Below are 13,718 nucleotides of genomic sequence, written 5' to 3' on the forward strand. Positions count from 1 at the left end.
GGGAATGATCCATTCAAGATGATAGATTCAAAATAGAATCAATGAGCATAGCTTCTCATATGGCCCTCCTTCTAGTGCCAACTATTGACGATGTTGGAATTCCTCCAACAAAGAGGGTCTGCCTAATATGAAGTCCCAACAAGACCTCACATTGTTTGGAGTAGGAGCCGCAACTAGGAAATAAGGTTGGCTGCCATTACTCTTAGGGATTTTCCTTGGCTACAATTATTAACATAAGAGATTATGCAAACAATCTTTGAAACAAACAAGTAAGCTGACATAGAGAGACATGTGATTGCAATGTATATAAGGTTATTTCATGGAAGGGAAAAATGAAGTGAGCCTATACAAGAAAAGTAATAGTACTATCCTAAAAGAGACACATAAGAGCATGGGAATAATCGTTAGTTAACCTAAAAGGTAGTTCACAAGATAACAACGATCATAAAATCAAATAACAATGCACATTCAACAAGATGCATACCAAAGCCAATGACATAGTTCATTTCCATTAGTATGTGTTAATATAAATATACATCGTAAATAATGAAAGAATAACCTCATAATCATTCACAACATATGCCTGAAAGTGCGCTGGCTCTGAGAGCTTCATATATTAAGTGAGAGTCCCAAGATACACAAATACAATGCTGCCACACTAGCCCCAATAGTGGAACATTAATTCACTACTTGCTTCTCCAAAGAAATATCTTCTCTCCTATGCCAAGTTAGAGAATTCAAGGTGAAAAGTCCAAAGTCACACCTCTTGAGCTATGAGGGTATATTTATAACAAATGAGGCGACTCTCCATCTCCAATGTGACTCTTGACCCTCTCTCATGAGTCTTGAGCTCCCATGTGACTTTTCGAATTCCTATGCAAACTTTGAGCTTCTACATGACTTTAGAACCCTCTAGTGACTTTTCACATTCTATGTGGGACCCTTGGGCTTCCACATATTTTATATTTTCTCATTTTTGAAAATACAATAATTACATTCCACAAATGGTGTGGCAAAATAAATTGATCCATATGACTTTTGTGGTGACACTTTGAGAAGCCATGACTTGGCGACGTTAACATAAGACTTCATTGTATAAATGCCAAGCTCTTCTCTTTGCTGCTATGACTTTGACTTCTTCATGATATATCTTTGCTTATACTCCATCTTCACCCTCTAAAGGGTATAGAGTGTCGGAAATTTCCAAGCCAACATGAGTTGCCATCTCTTTGTCTTAGTCCAAGATTCCTTCATGTCCTTCATGATGGTTCCTCCTTTTGCTTGTTCTTCAAAAGTGTCTTCTTGTAACCTCTCATTGATAACCTCCCTTGAGCATCACCCTACCTTATGATAACACCTACAAATGAAGTCCACTCATGAAAAGCCAACATCAATATGAAAACCACCTATTCTACCTTTTCTTATTCATTGAAAGTGTCAACTGTGATGGGTCTGTGCAAGGGATGAGTGGGAGAGGCTTTATTAGGAGCATTGTGTAGTTACAACAGGTAAGAAGTGGGAGATTGTGTACTATAAATGTGCACTGCGTTAGGGCAAGAGGAAGAGACAAGCATGTGTGTGAAGTACTAGAGACAATGATTGGAGGCTTAAACGTCGAAGTTACCTGAGAGAGAGAAAGAGACAAGGCATTGTTCAGTTATCTACTACAAGGGTCCATGGATTCCTCACCGATGACTAGAAATGCTAGTGTGCAGTGTAGGAGAGGATTGATAGAGCTTATGCATAGTGGGCAAGTCCATGAGACAAATGGTGGAGTGACTTCATAATGCATAGTGCTCAGGGAAGAGGAGGCATGGATTGCATAGTTGAGCTTCATAGGGACTAATGGATGACCCCATTGTCCACTGGAACTGTGCAATGTGCAATAGGAGGCAAGACAAGGCAAGGAATTGTGTAGTGAGGAGTTTTAGTTAGCAGGAGTGGAAAGACTAATCACTATAACTGTAGAATGTGCAGTGATTGAGGGGCGGGCTCAGTGAATTTCACAGTTCTCTTCAACAGTGATCAGGAGGAGGTTCCACTATCCACTAGAACTGTTCCATGTGAAATGGAGGCAAGAAAAAGTCAGTTATGGGCGCAAAATTCAAGGGTAAGTAGGAAGAGATTGAGGGACTATGCTTTAGGATTGCGTAATGTGATTGTGAAGGAGGTTGTCCTTAGGATGACGTAGTGCGCATTTACAAGAGATAAGGATGTCATCAATGTTAGCTAAGAATGTGCTCATCCACTGGATAGGAGTTCTGATGTGCAGGATGTGAGGACAAGGGGATCTCCAAAATTGGCTAAGTGCGGGATCAAAGGAACAAGACAGAACACATGATATAAACAAGTTGTTAGCGCTTGAAATTTCACCTCAGGCTGAGAAAGGTAAACTTCAAGGCAACATCAAACCACTTAGCCTCGTAGCTAGCCCTACGGGGCGGGAGAGGGCTCTCTCCGGTCTATCTCAATGAAGATCTTTAATGGGCGAGATAGCCAATAAGGTAACACTGATTTTAGGCTAGTAAACTGATCAAAGGGTTGATTTGGGATTTTTAGGGTTTTTGGTGGCAAATTGAGGAGGTGGCAATTTTGGGTGCGGGGATTGGACACAGTTTCTGCAGGGGGTTCTTTGGGGCGAGGTAGGAGACAGTATTGATGCCTTAGATTGAGGTGAATGGATGAGAAAGACAGGTGAGGAGCTAAGGAGAGCAAACAATAACTTTGAATTCTCCTTAAACAGTAGAAAACATTGAAATTAAACAAACTTAAAAGCAAAGCATGACAGTCATGAATTCTACTTTAACACTTCATTTGTTTAATGTGCAGAAGGAAAAGAAAGGAAATGATTCACATAACACACTTACAAATACATAGAGAAACACACCATCAATACTTGTAACCACAAGAATCCCAAAAACGACTGCAAAACCCTGGTCTTCCCTTGCCAAAAATTGCAGAGATACAGTGAATAATACAATGATAGCTTCTCCCTCAAGAGTCCAACCATGAAAATGAGCCAGAAAGTACATAATATAGATCATCTAACATCTTTCCCTGCCTCTAGGGGTCGAGCTCACTATCCTAGGAGCTGTTTCAACCACTTCTAAACTAAGCACTGAAAACTAGGCAGTCAAAACAACTTGCCTCTATAAGCTAGGAAACCAATTCATTCATTTAATTTTCACCTATTTCATGAATGAATCTTCTAGAAGAGATACATAAGTGTAAAAGTATCAAAAAATTACATTATTTACATCAAGGAGGATAACAATCCACTCCAAAAAGTCAAACATGGTCAAATCTGCGTTTTTCTGAGCTGTACAGTGAAATTTTGAGAAAATTGCCTGATAGGTCGCGCGCCTCTGCCTGACGGGTCGCGCGCCTTTGAGGGCACTTTTGGGGCACTTCCAGGTGTCCAAATTGAGCAAGAGTAGGCTTGTTGGAAAGGTCTGTGAGTCTACTTTCCAACCCAACTGGAATTTCTGAATTTGGTGGTCATTTGCCCCTCCAAAATTGCAATCTCCCAAGACTGCTTTCTGTGTCTCAAAAATGTGGCAGAAAGTCATTTTTTGCTTGTTTTTTTAACTTTCTAGAGGCCCAAAACTTCATAAAATCTCTAGGCAATGGATGAGCATATGTAACTTTTCATGACAAATCTGAAACGAATCTTCATGTCCTTGACATCAATTTGATTGCTGCCTTATCCGATGAAGACGAAGAGAATTCAGCCCTACAGGTATTAGATATCTTTGTTTCCTCTCCTTGGTATGCTGATATAGTATATGTGCTTCAAAATTTGTCTTCACCCCCTGGGATGCCTAGAAACAAAGCTAGAACATTGAAGTTAAAGGCTGCCAAATTTTGTATCATTAAATCTGCACTTTTTTGGAAAGACCCCGGTGGCATATTGCTGAATTGTTTAGTCGAAGAAGAAGCTAAGACAGCGGTAGAGGATTTTCATAAAGGTGACTGTGGGGGTCACTTATTTTGGAAGACCACGGCCAATAAGATCTTAAGAGCTGGTTTCTATTGGCCTTCTTTATTTTTTGATGTATATAAAGCGGTTAAGAGTTGTCATAAATGTCAAATTTTTCAAGGAAAGCATAAATTACAGCCGTTACCTCTCAAGCCCATTGAAATCAGCGCACCATTTCAGCAATGGGGCTTGGATTTTATTGGCGAAATCCACCCAACATCTTCCGGGCAACATCGATGGATCTTGACCGCCACAGATTACTTCACGAAGTGGATTGAAGCCATTCCCACCCGGCAGGCCACGGACTCGGTAATTATTTCTTTTCTTGAGAATAACATATTGTCACGTTTCGGCTGTCCACATAAGTTGATTACCGATAATGCAACAGCCTTTAAGTCGAAGAAAATGGTTGATTTTTGCTACAAATATAACATCAGCTTGGGGCATTCGACTGCCTACCATCCGCAAGGAAATGGGCTGGCCGAATCTTCGAACAAATCTCTAGTGAACCTGGAAGTGCCCCAAAAGTACCTACACAATTTGATGTAATTTGGAGTTGGTGCTTAAATTCACATCACAATCAAAAGAATTCGCGGTTTTCTCTTACATGGATTTCCTCGTTAACTTCTGGTGTTCAAATTTCATGTGATTGGTGCATTATTATATTGTTGAATGTGTTTAAATTGGCTAAATGGTTGTTAAAATTTAAAAATACCAATCTTCTCCCCCCCCCCACCCGTGTTTTCTTGGTTTCTAGGACTTAGGTTGTTACATTGTTTCTTTGCATTCAACAAAGACAAAATCTTAGCCAAATAAAAGCAGTTTTAGGTCTTACTTCAGGATTGTTACCCATTCACATGTATGGGTAAACACGCGAGAAATTATTATTTTCACCTATGGAGGTCATCCTAGTGATCATTGAGAGATTTTTTGGATGGATCAAGGCACTATTTATTTTCATATTTATCTTGTTTTTAGTTCAATTAGAGGTCATCACCTTATTATATTAAAGTGTCACATTTCTAGTGGTTGATTCTAATAATGGGAGTGCTTGAAAATGGGTATCATAACGATATACCATACATAGCAATTTTCATATGTCCCTCGTACCCTTGTTTATGGTTGAATTTTATATGTTAGATCAAAGGCTCCCATGAGAAGAAGCGACTAATAAGCTTACGACTAGTGATAAAAGGTCAAAATGTAAAAGAACAATAAAAGAGATAATAATGCCACAAAATCCAAGGAAACATGAGCAATGCCCTCTCATATGAGGCCGTCGCTCCTAGTCCTATGCATTGAATGCATCTACTGAAAGAAAGGATCGATGAAGTATCCCAATTTCCTATGCAATGAAGTGTGTATGAATAATGGACCTAAGAAACATGGCTATAAATGTATATTTGTATACAATCATCATGAAATTAAAAGCAAGATGTCGCAAGTCAAATATGTAGGAGGGGTAAAGTAAAGGGGTGGAAAGAGACAATGTTGAGGAAAGGGCGTCTGAAAACATCAATGAAATCCTCTACAAAGGCACTCATGAGATGAATATTCAATGACTTTACATATCCCTTAACATGATTTTTAGAACCTATTTATTTCCTTGAGTTTTATTGCATGTGACAAGGATATGTAATGTTTTTACTGTATCTAGACTTGGTGAATTGCATTTAAAATTGAGCTATTGTAAAGTATGGTGAGGATTCTTGGTGAACCATATTACACTCGCATATGTAATGTCCCATTTATTATGTTGTTTTGGAAGTATGTACCCTAGATGTATAATGATAGGAACCCACACAAATGATGAAACACCATGATGGAGGGGAGCTTCTTACCATGATAATGATGACTACATTTTCTTTCCATGATTCTCGAGGATGTATTCCTATTTTCATGATGATTTTGATCATTATTGAGGACATTGGTCTTCTTGGAGACCTTCTACACCTTGGAGAGGACATGACACTCCCATGATGACATTACACCTTCTTGGTGGATGTTGAGTATTCTCTTGATGACGATGGACATGATGGTGATAATACACCTCCTTGGAGGGTTCATGACACCTTCCTCCTTGATGACATCATGCCATAGCTCATAGATGTTTCATTCATGATGGGATGTTTCACATGATGATGACATATGTCTTTACCTTTGGCTAACCTAACATGATGAGGAAACACTTGACACATTTTAATAACAAGATGCGACTCTTGGACAAGGACATGTGACTTGTGATGACATATTGCACCATTTCATGGAGGTACATGAATTTTGGAGTATTATTACCTCTCTTTGGAGATGATTTCATAATTATTTTACTCATTCACTCACACATTGGACTCTTGGAGGGCATTTATGATGGACGTCTTGCATTTATGGCATCTTTTACTCATTGACGAGGCATTTTTAGGGGTCCTTCTTGACATATCCACCTTGTAGCATAGATATTATGCATTTAGGGGCTTTTAGAGGATATTAGCTTATTGTAGAGGAAGAGTGTTTGGTTTCCTCGTATAAATAGAGGGAGCAGTTCCCTCATTTGGATCATTGCACATTGTGGAGACTTCTCTTCCCTTGAATTCTATTCCTTTTCTCTCACATGCTTTGGATTTCTATGCAACACAACCTCTTAAGGAGAACTTATGATGTGGATTGCACTCTTTTATTGGATGGATATTGGTAAAACTTACATCAATGCATGATAATCTAAGTTGATTTCCTTTGTCTTGGTTATTATTGGATGATCATAATTAAGTGTTAAGTAAATAAGCATGGTATTTTGTTTTCATTGTCCTTCTTAGAAAAACCCTTCTTGCAAGTCCTCAAGTGGGTTTCTTCCCTTATTTCATCGTTGAAGATTGAGAAGCCTTGGGTCAAATTCCTATAGATAGTGAGCGAACTTACCTTGGTCCTTTCAACATAAATATGCTCCAACCTCTTTAGGTGTGTTGATCCTTAACTCCATATGAGTCTTCCCCCATGTGTTAATCATTATTTATTTTAAAACCATTTCCTGGTAATTTAGGGATAAATTATAGTAATTTTTCCATTTTCAACACTAGTCAACTTGGATGTCTTGGTTCGAGGGTTAGAAAGTGTGTGTAATATATTATAACATACAAAGTGTCACTTCTAGTGCAATTTACAACCACTATCTAGGGTTGATGTTTAGGATTTTTAATGTTGTTACATACTCTTTGTTTGCACAATTTTGTTGTAATTCAATGTCTATTTTACCTATGTGATAACCATTCATTTTTCACTTTATTATCTTAAGTTATGGGCCTATTTATTGTTGTTGTTGTAAGCTGGTATATTGCTGCAATTTTATATTTTATGAGTTATCTTGCTTCAACATTGTGTAATTTCTTGATTTTGGTTGTGTGTTTGGGCCAAATCCTGATTTTTGATGTTTAAAATGGGTTTTTGAATGTACATATGGATTCAACACGCTACAAAGCCCCTAGGGCACTCAAATTGTGGAGAGTTTACAACTCAAACTTGTGATTCTAAGAAATCCGTACCAATTTTAGACAAATTACACTGGAAAATATGCGAAAAAACCTTCCAAAACATAAAACAAAAAGACTATAACATTTATACACATATATTTATTTATTTTAAAATCTCTATGACTTAAAATGTATTATAAAATAAGCGTTTTAATATGAATTCGACCATTAATAATATTTACTCGATTAATTACTAAAATAAGTTTGACCACCTACAAAATAATCGATAATAAAAACAAATTAGACACCTAAAAAATAACTTTTAAAAATAAATATATTCCTAAGACAATAATTTAGTTTGACCACATGCACAATAATCAATAAAAATAAGTTTGTCCACCTAGAAAAAGAAGGGGCAAGAACTTTTAAAAATAAATATATTCCTAATACAGTAATGTTAGTGGAGGGAAATAATTGACAAATACAATAGAGGGAATTAACGCACTGAATAAAAAGGAATGAATCACTTGAAGCCACTGGGATTGTACCCTAAAAAGTGCATTGGCGTTGGCATGGGCTTTGTTCCATTTTTTTCCTATTGTTGCACAAGTTTAGATTTTATGCCGTTGAAAGGCCTATACATCAATCAATAATGGCGATGTCAATCTGTATTAGATCTTCCTGCTGCACAGACGTTTCTCGCCTCTGTACATTCCATACTCCTTATCACATTTCAAGGCCTTCCTTTCTAACATCTATCCAGCATCGTGGGTATCGACGAACCCATTTACAGTACAGAGGGTTGCAAGTTATGGCCTCTACTTCAACACAATCTAGCTCCGTTTCAGCACACGGCCAGGCTTCAGGTTATTCTATAACATCCGTTAACCATTCTGTCGAATCTCTCTGTACATTTTATTTGTTTTATTTAGTAGTATAAGTAAGCATTTTGAAACTAAATGATTTTCAGTATTAAAGGATATCCAAACCGTAGTTGGTTGGCCATTTCTCTGTCTTCTTGTGTACATGGGTGTGTGTGTGCTGAAGTCACTGCGTTTTTTCTACTGGGTGTAGTCATGCTTTGCTGATAGATGTTCTGCCTCGTTCCCTGTCGGACATATCCAAGCTGTTGTTGGCTGCCAATATCTCTATATTATTGCTTGTGCGTGTGTATGGTTTCGAATCAATATGTCATGCATTTGGTTTCTTTTGAATGTAATGTTGCACTCCCAGCTACTCTCCCTATCTCGTACAGATGCAAATACACAAAAAACATGTAGAGTGTATCTACTATCTACTCAATCCTATTTTCAAAAAGAGGCTCTAAGCTAATGGTATTTGGTGTTGAGAATGGTGTAAGCTTCACTTCATACCATTGTTATTTGCTGTTGATAATGGTGTAAGCTTCACTTCCTACCATTGTTATTTGCTGTTGATAATCGTGTGAGCTTCACTTCCTGTCATTAACAATCCAGTTGTAAATACTTTATATTGTATTCCTAGGTTTGGCTTAAAGGCAACTATTATATTTCTATTTCTAGCAATGTTCCACCAAGTTGTTGGTGTTGCTTTTTGAAGAGTCTTCTACGCTGATAATTTCTTTTGATGATTTAATCCTTTTATCATTTTTATTCATGATTTCATCATTAAGCAAATTACACCGAAGACATCAACAATATAACATTTAAGACAGTAGGACCATAAAGAGACAACCACACAAGGAACGCAAAGATTTACCCTGGGAAAACCCAACAACCTTTTCAATAGAGAATTCTTCAATTCAACAGAGAGACATCTTAGTCAACAACTAGGTCCAACGTGGTCCATGGTCCATCCTCCTAGTCAAGTCAATTTGCCCCATGAAACATGCTCTGATCTTGCTTCAGAAGTGCTGCTCTGCTAGCCTCAGAATATGCCTCACTGGCCTCAAAGATAACTTTCTTTACTGCCTTAGATTAGGCTCTTCGCTGGCTGCCTCAGACCTATATTCTCTTCAGACTTCACTGCCTTAGATTGAGCATCAAACCATCAGAATTATCCTGATATAGGGAGATGCGACTTTCCTCAGATCAATGTGAGTTCTCTTGACTTCTTCACATGCACAGACATATGATGATTCCTCAGATAGCCCTTCGCTAGCCCTTGATGAACTCCGTATGCTTCTGACCTTCATTCTTGCGTTAGATATCCAAACTTCTTGAACATAACCGAATTGTGTCTTGAGGGAGGTTGAATTGCCTCTTATTTATAGGGTTGCAATGAGCTGAATGGGTGCGTCCTTAAACTGAGCTGACTTGACCATTTGAGAGGTCGGCTTGACTAGGAGGAGGCTCACTTTCACTTTTTGGAGTGAATTTTTTTTTGTTTCTTTTATAAATTCAAATATTTCATTTTTACAACTGACATGAATAGCATGCCTAATATAAATTTTCTTTTGGATGAAGAGCATGCTTACAAATACATCAATGACCAAAAATATACATTATGAAGACTGACCATAGTTACAAAAATTCAATAGTTGGGACGTGGGAGTGGGAAATGTGTCCTTCTAACCAGTACCCTTGTTGCTTGGATTGATGACCTTCTTGATCAGCTCAAGTGGCGAAGTATTTCACCACAATGTACCTAACTTTTGGCTATCACCAAGTTTGAATGGAACTTATAGATGTATGGAAGAAAACTTTCAAGACCAAGTTCAACCTCTATGAGTGTTGGTTATGCCCTTGGGCCACACCAATGCCCCCACTACCTTAATGCGGATCATCAATGGCATATCCTGGCCACATCTTGATAAGTTTGTTGTTGTTTACTTAGATGACATTTTTGTTTTCTTCAGGACTTGGTTCAATCATTTGTAGATTGTTTGAATAGTTTTTAACCTCCTCTACCAACACAAATTGAAGACCGAAATGAAGAAGTCATTCTTTCGCCAAACTTCAATTGAATACTTAGGTTTTTTAATTGATAAGATAGGAGTTCACACTAGGTTCAATGAAAGTTCAAGTTTTGATGGACTTGCCCACCCTTGTGAACAATATAGATACAAAGAGTTTTGTGGGAGGCATGAATTTTGACAAGAAAAAGTGATCCGCCACTACTCCCTCATTGTTCACCCATTGAATTGGGCTAGCAATCAAAAGACCTTTGATTGGACTCTTGATGTAGAACGAGCATTTCAGATTAAAGGATGTTTTATACTTGGCCCAATGCTTATTTTCATAAACTTGCAATAGCCTTTTGAGCTCGAGATATATGCTTCCCAATATAATGTAAATGTTGTTGTTAAGCAGAGTGGGCATCTATTTGCATGGCATTCAAAGATATTGTCTCAAGCCAAGCTCAATTACAACACTCATTTAAATCAAGGAGTTTTACCAACTAGTTTGGGATTGAGAGATATGCTTCCCAATATAATATAGGTGTTGTTCTTGAGCAGGCAGGGCATTTGTTTGCATGCCAATTAGAGATATTATCTCAAACCAAGCTCAATTACAACACTTATGAAGTTACATCAAGGAGTTTTACTGACTAGTTGAAGCATTCAAACAATATGACACTACATCCTTGGTAAGGTATCTATCTTATATAATGATTATTGGCCTCTTCAGTTTTAGAATTCCCAATCTAAAATTCATGAATAATGGCATTTAAAATAGGCCTTCTACATTCAACAGTTTCATATTTCATGTAGTCATTAAATATAAGACAGGTAGCAATAACAAAGTGGTTGATCTCTAGAACATATCCTTGCTAAGGTCCTTTCCACTCTAGATATCAGATGTGTAAATTAAGAGGATTGTAAATCCTAATATTCCATAAAACCTTACTTTGGTCAGGTCATGGATGATCTGAATCTTAAGGGGGCTTATAGTCTAAGTTTGGATGTATAAGTCGTATTTTTATGTAAAAGGGAACTTGATAGATATGTAATTGACAGAGTAAAACCTAATTAAAGTTGACTTCGTTAACAAGACACTAAGAAGGCAATAGAAAGAGAATGAAGGTCGAGAAGGAGAGATCCCAAAATTGGCCTCATTGCATGCAATGGTTTTAATAGAATTTTGCTTCTCCAACTCTCTCTCTCTTTCCATATTTTTGTGATGTATTAGTTTTTCCATTTTTATCAATGTTCTTGTGATTAGTATCATGGTAGATCTGTATGTTTTTTCTCCTCCTCTCTCGACTTTCATGCCTTCTAGATCTTAGTCCCCAAGATCTGGATCATTGGCATCAAAGCAGGTTACCACCCCTTCAGAACTAGGTTTTGAAGCATATTTTAGCTGTAAAGTTTTGCATCAATCTCCAACTTCCTTTTGGCACCTTTTTAGTCCATTCGTTGGGCCATACACCATAAGTATCACAGTTGGTCCACAAGCATTATAAGTTTTTCCACCCTCATATCTTCATTCATCGTTGCAGGAGCATTCTTACATGGATTCATTACATCCACTGGTCTGCAACATTTTAGAATTGTTTAGGGTTTCTATGCTACCAATGAAGGTTCCATGACCTCTACAACAACCCATGTTATTCTACAAACCCTTGGCATCCTTTGTGGCCCTTTGCACTTGGTGTTTTCTCATTCATTGTTATTGCAAATTTATACAACCATGCCATAGCTTAAAATTTTTGTGTGCAATATATAAAAGATTGGGCGATCTCATTTTAACCATTTCTCAGCTTTTCCACAATGATATGGTCGCCACAGAAGCACAGTGATAGATGGAATGTAGGGCAACAATCTTCAACCAACTTCATGCATGTGCCATGACCTCTACAAAGCATTTCAGAGGGTGCATAATAACTCATTGAGAGTACTTTTCATTAGCTAAAATGGGTCTTTTATGGAATTTGATTTTGTTTCTTAGTTTGAGAGATATAAGCGATTGAAGTCACACATGTTTGTAACGCTGTAGAACTACATGTACTTCTATTAATTCTAGATAACAATGGTATGTTCTATGCTTAGCATGATTACTTCAATGTTCCTTTAGCAACCCAATGACAATTTCAATTTAGTTTTCCAATAGCAATCACATTGACCACTAATCACCTTGACAGTAAAAGTAGATAGAACATGAAACAAGATGTGGAAGACAAGCCAAGACACGAGGACACCATATTTGGTGGATGCTAGGGAAAAACCCCAATGTGCGGAAAATCCTTTGATCAAATCTTCTTATTATTATATCAAATGTTCAGCGGAGAGAAAGAGAGTAGAAAAAGTCAAAATTGACTTGCCAAATCACAGTCAAGACAACCTTCCCAAATTTACAGTCAAATTCAGCCCTAACCAAAAAGTCAACGGTGGGAAAATCAGTAGCAAAATGTCTCCTTTGAAGCTCGGTCAAAGACAATCAAACTCGACCTGAATAGGAGGTCAAAATAAGCCCAAAACAATCACAAAGTTAATGGTCAAACTTGGTCAAACCTCTGTTATGAAATTTGAGGGTCAACCTACAATTTTTTGCTGCAGTCAAAGTGCCAGAATACCTCAGTGCCTGTGCTAAAGTGTATGGACTGCCCAAACAAAAATCTGCCCAGAAAATCGAAGTCAAAATTTGCCTGGAAAATCAAATTCAATGTTGGCCAAATTGCAGAAAAGTCTGAAATTTTCGGCCCTGTAATTTTGTCCAAAAATTCGTCCTCCTTGTGCCACACGTGTGAGAGAGAGAAAATGCCCAATGTTGTACGAACCAATGAGAGGAGAGAGAAGAATGTGTGATTGATGATGATGCCAAATGAGGTGAGAATTCACTTGTATTTATAGAAGTTGTTGAGGGTGAAGAGTCATTTCCATTGGGCTTCGTGAGCCTACATGATAATGTGTCCGACCTGAACAATTTGCACATGGGTGGACATAAATTCAAAATCACACTTGTCCAAATTAAATGATCTTTATATCAATGTTGGTCCTCTCGAAAAGAGGAATTAATGCTATTATCATCTCCATCAAATGAGCTGTCCCAACGTGGAATTTGGTCCTATTTGCCAATTTTAACACTCCCTCTCAATTAGGGGGAATTCCACCTGCCAATCCATCCATCATCATCAATCATCATGCCATCCTGTCGTCGTGAACCATCTCTGTATCTCATCTCATCTCTGCTCTACTCAACACTGATATGAATAATGAAAAAGAATTGACCAAGAGTCAGTCACAAGACCTTACCACTCTCCAGTCTCCACTGACAAAAGTTAGTCTTGATCCTAGATCATGTAGTTGTGGGACACCATGCATCCTAGACATAGGGAGTATGGTAGTATACGATGCATCC

At 37.8% G+C, this 13,718-nt stretch overlaps 1 protein-coding gene across 1 annotated transcript in view; it reads left to right on the plus strand.

Annotated features, from left to right (window-relative positions):
• Window positions 1–7,938: 7,938 nt before the first annotated feature.
• LOC149224567 (AICARFT/IMPCHase bienzyme family protein) overlaps window positions 7,939–13,718 on the plus strand; it is a 155,836-nt gene continuing 150,056 nt past the window's right edge. The window contains exon 1 of the mRNA XM_089386161.1: window positions 7,939–8,306. Within this exon, the coding sequence (XP_089242287.1) occupies window positions 8,093–8,306 (214 nt within the window). The 5' untranslated portion in view covers window positions 7,939–8,092. The remainder of the gene's footprint in view (window positions 8,307–13,718) is intronic.

This window comes from Pinus tabuliformis, chromosome Q (genome assembly GCF_031772625.1).
Source record: "Pinus tabuliformis cultivar Carrire ecotype Pingquan chromosome Q, CPIR1, whole genome shotgun sequence".
NCBI classification, from domain to species: Eukaryota; Viridiplantae; Streptophyta; class Pinopsida; order Pinales; family Pinaceae; genus Pinus; species Pinus tabuliformis.